Raw genomic sequence first — 9,647 nt, forward strand, 5'->3', positions numbered from 1 at the left:
AATGAAATTCCATTCCTCCTCCTCCTCCTCCTCCTCCTCCTCCTCCTCCTCCTCCTCCTCCTCCTCCCCACACCCCACTCCCTTCTAGCACTGATGTTGGGTGATGATGATGGTTCAGAAAACTTGGTCTGTGTCTCTTGTGGTTCCTGGTGTGTCGGGAGGAGGAGGAGGTGGTAGAAGATTTCAGCTCCCCAGGAATCACGAGAGACTCGAACCAACAAAAGAGTGTCTGCAAAGTGCTGGGTTGATCCATTATAGTAGTCACTATCATTCCCACCCTCGTAACTCCTATGGATCAATCCATTACTTTGTAGTCACTCTTTGCAACCAAGCTCGGAGGGCACCAAAGACCCCACAGATCCCCTCCTTCTTCTTCTCCTCCTCCTCTCTGCAAACCTAACTCCCTTCCATCACTGATGAGGTTCCCTAGTTGGGTCATGAAACGCCTGCAAGAAAACCACTAAGCTCAGAGCACACCAAGGACCCCTCATTTCAATCCTGAGCTACAAATATTCCTTTTTAGTGGTATCTAAACTTAACAGGCCAAACAGAGATAAATGAACTTTCAACAGCTCTGTTTACATAACCTGACTACTAACTCTTGGGCAACAAACTCATCTTCTGGTTCCACTAACACATCATCACCAAAGATTCAGTCCGAATATGGTTGTTGAACATCATCAGTGCCTATTGCAAACAACCAAGAGAGTGGCAAAAGCCATCTTTAATCACATTTTCCCATATTGAAAATCTCGGGAGACTATTATTATTATTATTATTATTATTATTATTATTATTATTATTATTATTATTATTATTATTATTATTATTTACAAATCTCTTTAAGTCGAAAGAAGAAAGTGTTTCTCGTGTTAAAGAAATAAAGCAACTCAGATGAGACAACCCCAACCGTTTTTAATTAAGAGTGCCACCCAAACTAAAAAAAATAGTAGGTTCGTTGGTTGAACTTATTACGGTAAGTAATTCCCACATTATGCATGTGGATTACGACGGGCGGATTTTTAACTGTTTTTTCGGAATGCAGACTGAGACGGATCGCAAAATAATTTGCATTTTCTGCATGAGAAGCATCCCAACGCAATCGCTAAGAAGTAGAAACAGGCTGCCCATCTGTAGTAACTCACAGTTTACTAACTCTCTCTGTTTTTTGTGAGACAGAAAAAGAAGAAGGGGGGGAAAAAACCAACACTAAACACTTGCAGATTTACTCTGGCACCAAACACCCCTGTCTCTACTGCAACATACTTCTGAGTAAAAGAGAATAGGGTTTTAAGAGATGGAAAATCCAATTTTGGAATCAGAGGTGTTGCTGTTTTAAGCTGGGATGCTTTTTCCTCATTCAATCACTGTGTTGGAAACAGCTAAGTTTAGAATTAAACATTTTTGTGGTACGCATCAAGGACAGGGGGTGACGGATGTAATATGGTTCCACTTCCTGGTAAAATTAGTGTTTATTTGTATTTTCCAGTCGGAAGGGGGGAGAAAGAAAGAGTTGTCTCGACCGCAGGATAGGTAAACCACCTTATAACGTAGGTCAAAACCTGCGTTATAAATATATATATTTAAATATTTGTATATTTGTAAATATAATATAAATGTTGAGAGTCTAGAAAGAGTGCAGAGAAGAGCAACAAGGATGATCAGGGGACTGGAGGTTAAAACATTTAAAGAACGGTTGCTGGAATTGGGTATGCCTAGTTTAATGAAGAGAAGGACCAGGGGTGACATGATAGCAGCCTTCCAGTATCTCAGGGGCTGCCCCAAAGATGAGAGAGTCAAGCTGTTCTCCAAAGCCCCTGAAGGCAGGACAAGAAGGAATGGATGGAAACTAACCAAGGACAGAACCAACTCAGAATTAAAGAGGAATTTCCTGGTAGTTAGAACAATCAATCAGTGAAACAACCTGCCTCCAGAGGTTGTGCATTCTTCATCACTGGAGGCTTTCAAAAAGAGATTGGACAGCCATTAGTTTGAAATGGTATAGGGCAGGGGTAGGCAACCTTGACTCTTTTATGACTTGTGGACTTCAACTCCCAGAATTCTTGAGCCAGCACAGCTGGCTCAGGAATTCTGGGAGTTGAAGTCCACGAGTCGTAAAAGAGCCAAGGTTGACTACCCCTGTGCTAGATGTTGGCTGGGTTTCCTAACACAACTCTTGGATGCTGGCTCATGCTGGCTCAGGAATTCTGGGAGTTGGAAGTCCACAAGTCATAAAAGAGTCAAGGTTGTCTACCCCTGGTATAGGGTTTCCTGCCTGAGCAGGGGGTTGGACTAGAAAACCTTTGAGGTTCCTTCCAACTCTGTTATTCTATTCTATTCTATTCTATTCTATTCTATTCTATTCTATTCTATTCTATTCTATCATTCCATTCCATTCTGTTATTCTATTCTATTCTATTCTATTCTATTCTATTCTATTCTATTCTATTCTATTCTATTCTATTCTATTCCTTAATTCTATTCTATTCTATTCTATTCTATTCTATTCTATTCTATTCTATTCTATTCTATTCTATTCTATTCTATTCTATTCTATTCTATTCTATTCTATTCTATTCTACTTCATTCCATTCTGATGGTAATATAGGTTATTTTACTTAAATAAAGTTAAGCCAATCCTTCCCTTGCACACGTTGACTCCTTCTGTGCTCCTTCTGATGAACAATTGCCCCAGACTCCTACCTTGATAGCACCCCTGGGGGAAAAAGGCATTTAATGAAAACCATAAGACCCACTTCCTTTCTTCTTCTCATTTTTTTTAAAAAAATGCTATGTGTAGCCAAATACTCCAACCACACAACCTCTCAAAAAAATAGCTAAAGGGGGTCCTAACCAGTAAGATGGCAGGCGGTGGCGGGTGTGTGTGTGTGTGTGTGTGTAAACCGGCCAACTATTCTTTCCTTCTCTCGGCCTCCTGTTCTTGAAGTCCCAATTTGCTTGAGGTCCCAGAATATTTTACGCGGCCTCCCCTTCCAACTGTAGCTTGGGGTGTTTTTTTTGTGTGTGTGTGTATGTGTGTGTGTGTGTGTGTGTGTGTGTGTTTGCAAAAAGGCCTCTGGAGCCAAGTCAGCTCCAAGCCCTGTTGCAATGCCTCACAGTTTTTGTTTTGTTTAATTTTCGACCTCCGTCTCATGAAACAAAGGTCAAAGCAAACTTTTGTTGGACTGGAGCGACGGTCTTTGGCTTCCTTACTTGCGTGAGTTGTGCGTAGATGTGTGAGCGTGTGTGTGTGTGTGTGTGTGTGTTCCTCTACAACAGCACCGAAAGAGAGAGCAGGGTGCCCTGCCCCTCTTAAGGTTGGCTGCTTCAGTTCTCTGAAAAAAAAAAAAGACTTTTGATCAGGATGGAGAGAAAGGACGAGATTTCTTTGAAAACCAAGAAGGAGAGGGCCGGTTGGAGCGTTTCAAGAAAGCTACCTAGAATATTTTCTGGCGTTTCCGTGAAAAAAACCTGCTTCAGCCACATTCTTGGAGGCACAAGACAGCCAAGCACAACTAAGGGTGAAGGGAAATTTGGGGGGGGGGGAAACACAACACTGGATGATTCTTCCAAGGAGAAGCTACCCAAACGAGACCAGAGAAGTAGTTATGAAATCAGAGAGCTGAAGAAAATAGAAGGAACGTGTTAATAGTCTTCCTCGTGCAGATTTCGGCTTCTGACTGTGGTCAACTAGAGTTCTGCAAGAAGCTCATACACACACATACACACACACAAAACCACATGAGAAGTTAACCCAGTTTTTTTTTTCCCAGGTTGCCAACTAGGACCACGTAACAAAAAAAAAAGGTTTTTGCAGCTTGGAGACTGGATAGATAAGAGGGCATTGACTCCCAAAGCAGTGAAGATGTCAAAGCAAGATTCTTTAAGGTAAACAATGCCTCGAAGTTCTTTGAAGAGTTTCATCTGTTGGAACCATGACATTAGAGTCTAGAAAACAGGAGAAGTCTTCCCTCATTTCATGACTACCTGGAGCCATTGTTCATTCTGGACAGATGTGGGCGGGAAAGGGAAGCTGTACTTTACATCATGCATGGAGAATCCAGTACCTTCAGATGCTGTGATAGGACACCAGCTGAGATGGTAACTGGATTAAATTCACAGAGTATCAAGCTACTAGCGGGCTACTAGCCTCAGTTACCCAAAACAGAGTAAGTTATTTACTACTCCATTTTCTTGTGTCTGAGAGTTCCTGGGTGCAATTACTTGGTCGGCTGCCGTGCAACAAAGGATGGTGGATCAGACAAACTGTGGGCCCAAACCAGCCTTAGGTTCATACGTGCACAACTCAGAAGTAGCAATAAGCAGGCACATCTAGAAGGACAAGTGAACATCTCTGGCTCACAAAAGATTTCTCTGTCCAGTTGTGTCTCACTCTAGGGCACATTGCTCATCTCCGTTTCTTGGCCAAGGGATCCAGCGTTGTTCAAAGACAATTTCTGCGGTCATGTGGCCCAAGGCGCTTAGAATTCTGTTACCTTCCCACCAAAGTGGTACCTATTAATCTACTTGCATGCGAAATCTTAAAAGAGGGGTAGTTAAATATAATTGTGTTCAGTGTTAGAAACAACTAGGGGTTGTTCCTGATTGGGTGGTAGACAGGCATTATTCTGGATCATGTAACTCTTATGTAACCCTGACTAGAGCATGTAGATCTGTATGTAAGAATGTTTGGCATTTATTGGGTTAAGTGCTGTCTCCTTAAGAGATGGCTTATGGGTAATGTAGTTTTAGCTAGTCAGCTATATCATGTTAGTAGGTTAGTAGGAGGAGTTTCTAAAGGGCATCACAGGATTTCCTGGACACGAGCCAGCTTGGAATGTTCTTTGTCTGAGTTAGCATGGAGTCACCGCAGGACCCAGATGATCTCATTTCCACGCTAGAAGTTGGTATGGAGAAAGTATTAATTTCTCACCTCTAAGGATGAACAGATTACTTGTCCAGATGGAATCTACAAATAGCAAGTATCATTTCTGACTGAATAAATTATCTGTTTTGAAATCATCTTTATTGAGTTTATCTATCTGACCTGGATTTACAAAGCAACTTAACTCTGGGTCAGAACAGATAAACTCAATAAAGATGATTAGCTGTGAGAAAACAAATAAAGCCTGCCTCCTCGTATAGGCAAACCCAATCGTGAAAAACGCCGTCCTGTTTTAATCTAGTTCTAACGAACTATGCAAATCCAGCTTAATTAATACACTCGTCTGTCTTCTGCCTGAAAGTAGCAGCAAATCCTTCAAAAGTCATCAGTCGTTGCACGTGGAAGCCCCCGGGGTCTCGAGGTGATACACAGGGCTGTCCGAAACCATGGTTTGTTCACCCCAGAAATACACTGAGTGCCCCAAGCATGCTTACTTGATTTGCTGCTGGCTGACCTGCTACCACCGTAGCTGGGCACTTCTCGTTATAGTGCGAAACCGACACGTTGGATGCCCACTGGTCCAGGAACCCTTTGGGTGTGTAGATCCCACAATCCGCGATGCTGGTTGTCTGCTCAAACTCTTCGCACACGCCATCCCCATCGTGGAAGTAGCAACGGCTTGGCTCATCTGTGGGAAAGAAAATAGCATCACGTCAAGGCAGAAGCAAGCGCCAACTCTTGTCAGACGCGCCATCCCTGCTTAGCGAGATGCCAGGCTGTCATGAGAAACAGAGGGGGAGGAAGTTGTGGGGTGGGCTGAAGTGGGGGAACAGAGGGAAAGAAACTGAAAGTCTTTGCAGCACCCCATAAGAGCCATGGGCTGCTCTGAGCTCACCCAATGGAATGCAACACGTTCAAGCCCACTCAACTGGAGACTGTTACCAAAATAATTAGTCTGAATACCATCGGGCACCCACTGATAAATATGGGGAGGGGAGACAGGAACCAAGGAGGAAGGTTAACTGCTTGTTTAGGGCACGAAACACCAGATTTGGCTTTGCTAATACTGTAACTACTTAGATAAGATAAACCTTTATTGTCATTTTTTTTTTTACTGTGAGCACACTGGCACGCAACAAAGATTAAATTTGTTGCCCTCTCTCAAAAGAAAGTATATATCTACCCATACACATACATAACACACACATGCGCACAATATATATATACACATATGTTGCTAAGAGTACTAAAAATAAAACACTGATTCCTGGGTGAATTCATATTGCCTGACATAAAATACACGACCACCAGGAAAATTATAAAACTATAAAAAGTTTTAATGGAATAAAGTATACCTAGCTTTCGCTGGTCACTGGGGCCCGTGACGAGGACTAGGAGCTGGGCGCAATGAGCGCAATGCTTATAAATAGCCTCACCACCTTCTGGAGGTTACCCTGATGATGCTGGCAGTGACCAGCGAAAGCTAGGTATACTTTATTCCATTAAAACTTTTTATAGTTTTATAATTTTCCTGGTGGTCGTGTATTTTATGTCAGGCAATATACACATATATATTAATCACTGTGCATTTTGAATACATAGCGGAAGGAGGAAGCTTGAGAGCTCAAAAGGTTGATACTGTATGGAAGGAAATGGTGGCTGAATCTGGATGTTCTGCTTCGGATACCACGAAACACCCCCACCCTGCTCAAGCAATGCTTATGTGCTATGTCAGTGGGGCGAACCTATGGCACACGTGCCAGAGGGGGCACTCGGAGCCCTCTCTGTGGGTATGCGCGCCTCGCTCCTTGGCTAAGTTTTCTCTGGAAAAAAGCCATTTATCAAGCACATTCCTAGCCAAAACAAGCCTCCGAAGCGAGTGCGCTGTTTTCAGCTTTGAATTATATCAAATATGACACCAGAAACAGACTAACAGATGACCTGAGTGCTGCATGTGTTGCTCTCAAACTTACAAGTATGAGCCAAGGTTAGACAAGTTATCAGCATGCATACAACAGCAAAAATCACATTAATTGTTCAAAAGCATGCCAAATGCAAGCTTTTACCTTTCAGTAAAAAGTTGTTTGTATCATTGAAAGCTTTGTCATTGTGTTTTTCTTTGAAGACAAAAGATGTTAATGTAGGAGTTGTTTTTTTCTAAACTAAAACTTCAGTATTCAGATTAAATTGCCGTGTTGGCACCTTGCGATAAATAAGTGGGTTTTGGGTTGAAGTTTGGGCACTCGGTCTCTCAAAGGTTCGCCATCACTGTGCTATGTCCTGGATAGAAGAGAGGGAACTGCCAATGATCTTTTCAGCTGTCCTCACCACTCTCTGCACTGCCTTCCTGTCCGAAGCAGTGACGCTTCCAAACCAGACAGTAATGCCATATGACAGGATGCTCTCGATCGTCCCTCTATAGAAAGTGGTGAGGACAGGAGAAGGAAGATGTGCTTTTCTCATGCGATGGCAAAAAAAGTACTTGGCTTTAGTAAAGTATACTTCCACTAGCTATGAGCCTGGGAGTCGTTCTTTTGTATTGACTAAGTTGGGACGGCTGATGCCTCCTCCTCTCCAATGCCCAAGGGTGGCACACGGTGCAACTCGGCAAACCAATCTCAACGGTGTCTTTAGGAAAGCCAAGCTCTTGCCCTGGAACTAAATTATGCAAATGAGAAACATTTGCACAGATTAACTCCTCTGGCAGAAAGCCCTCAACTTCCATCTCGGTCTGGTTTTCATCATGCTGTTCTCCGCCACCCCTTTCTTCTCGTCAAAAGGCTGGGTTGGCAGAGGGCAAGGAGACACAGAGAGGAACACACTTAACGATTGTGTACATAGGCTCCGGTCAACACTTGGTGTGCAAAAGTGTTCGGACAGTCGTTGAAGTTCGCATAACAGTGTATTTTACACTGGTGACGAACCGGGACCGAGATTGTGTGAAGTAGGGACTAGTCACCGGCATACAATAATCTGCTCAAAACAAAACCGGCACGTTTGTAGACCTAAGTAGATCCCGGACGTTCCACCAATTTCAACCCACTTGGGGAATTGCCCAAAGTTTATCTACTCAGACTTGGAAATAGTCCTTCTGTTGGGGGAAACGACGTTTCCAAGATCAAACCTGGAACCTTCTGCATGAGAAGGATGCCTCTCTGATCCATATAGTCCATGCTTGGAACACTCCAATGACCTCTTTTGGGGGTCTCAACATTGAAATGACCTGGAATCTTCTGCAGATAAGATCTATCAGCAATGGACAATATTGTATTAATACAGCTAATTACTTAATTACAATTTAGCACAAGGAGCACCATTATGAGGGATCCTTGGTGCTGTCTGAGCCTGGTGATTTTCTTGCAGATGTGTCATTATCCAAGCTAGGTAATGTCATCGGTGTTGGAGCATGGTTTGTGGAGAGGAGGAGGAGGAGGAGGAGGACTATTGTGGGGTCCTTGGTACTCTCTGAGCTTGGTGGTTTTCTTGCAGATGTTTCATTATCCAAGCTAGGTAATGTCATCAGTGTTAGAAGGGAGTGCGGTTTGTGGAGAAGAGGAGGAGGAGGAGGAGGAGGAGGACAACAACAACTACTACTACTACTACTACTATGGGGTCCTTGGTACTCTCTGAGTTTGGTAGTTTCCTTGCAGACGTTTCATTATCCTCCTTTCATTCATCAGGAAGGAGTTTGCTGTCTTGGCACAGATGGTGTCACCTAGTTTGGGTCATGAAATGTCTGCAAGAAAATCATCAAGCACAGAGAGCACCAAGGACCCCTCATTTCAACCCTGAGATACAAAGATTCTCCTTATAAGCCCAAGAAATGGTCTTGAACCCAAACTATTTGCCCCCTCTATTTTGGAAGAGTTTCTTGTAGTTTACAGCTGTTCCCCAGGTGAAAAAGGAGACAGGTCCTCTCCATCAACACAACTGGAGTTTTCCATGAGCTACAGATTTGCTACCTCCAGAAGGAACGGGCTGTTCCTGCGCTCAGCGAATCCCCATTGTCCGTGTTCTCTAAATGTGACCCAAACATTCCCAGGAGACTTCTTAACCAGTGGCTTATAGTCATGCATCTGTATCTTGACACACAAACTTGTATGAAACCAAGAGAAGTAAACAAAAATAAACAGTGCAGGGTTAGAAAATAACAACAAAGCGAAGGAAGAATTGGCTGAGGGCGACTGGTTTTGGTGGCCTGGTGCCAGCCGAGAAACTCCAGGCTCCAGTGTCATCCCTTATTTTGTTCTACCACGATACTTGCGAAACACCAAGTTTAGTGAGGACAAAGTCTTAGTAATTGGAAGCCTCTATTTATCCCACATGCAGCCTGTGTGGGAAAAGGGAGGAGGGGAAGGAGAGGAAAACAAGCTTGAATGAGACACCGAGAGCTAAACGGGAAGGATAGAGAGCAGAGAAAAATTGTGCTGCTTCCATGGTCCCACAGAGGCTCCATCCCCTTTACCTCTTGAACAGATTTTTTCCAGACCTGGAACCCGATAATTATGAATCCCAACATCTCTTGAACCTCAGCAAAGCTTTTGCGACAGAGCTGGGCCAGCTGCCTTTTCTTTGTGTGTGTTTATTTCCTTTGTTAAGAATGTCCTTCACTAAAAGATGAAGGAGGGAGGGAAGGAAGGAAGGAAGGGAGGAAGGGAGGAAGGAAGGGAGAGAGAGAGAGAGGGAGGGAGGGAGGGAGGGAGGGAGAAGGAGGAAGGGAAGAAGGGAGGGAGGGAAGGAAGGAAGAAATAAAGAAGGAAAG

At 43.5% G+C, this 9,647-nt stretch overlaps 1 protein-coding gene across 1 annotated transcript in view; it reads right to left on the bottom strand.

The window, feature by feature from the left end:
• PAPPA (pappalysin 1) overlaps positions 1–9,647 on the bottom strand; it is an 82,574-nt gene that overhangs the window by 54,423 nt on the left and 18,504 nt on the right. Inside the window, exon 2 of the mRNA XM_015817425.1 lies at positions 5,380–5,573. Within this exon, the coding sequence (XP_015672911.1) occupies positions 5,380–5,573 (194 nt within the window). The remainder of the gene's footprint in view (positions 1–5,379; positions 5,574–9,647) is intronic.

The sequence above is a fragment of the Protobothrops mucrosquamatus genome, unplaced genomic scaffold, assembly GCF_001527695.2.
Source record: "Protobothrops mucrosquamatus isolate PMUCROS unplaced genomic scaffold, P.Mucros_1.0 scaffold587, whole genome shotgun sequence".
NCBI lineage: Eukaryota > Metazoa > Chordata > Lepidosauria > Squamata > Viperidae > Protobothrops > Protobothrops mucrosquamatus.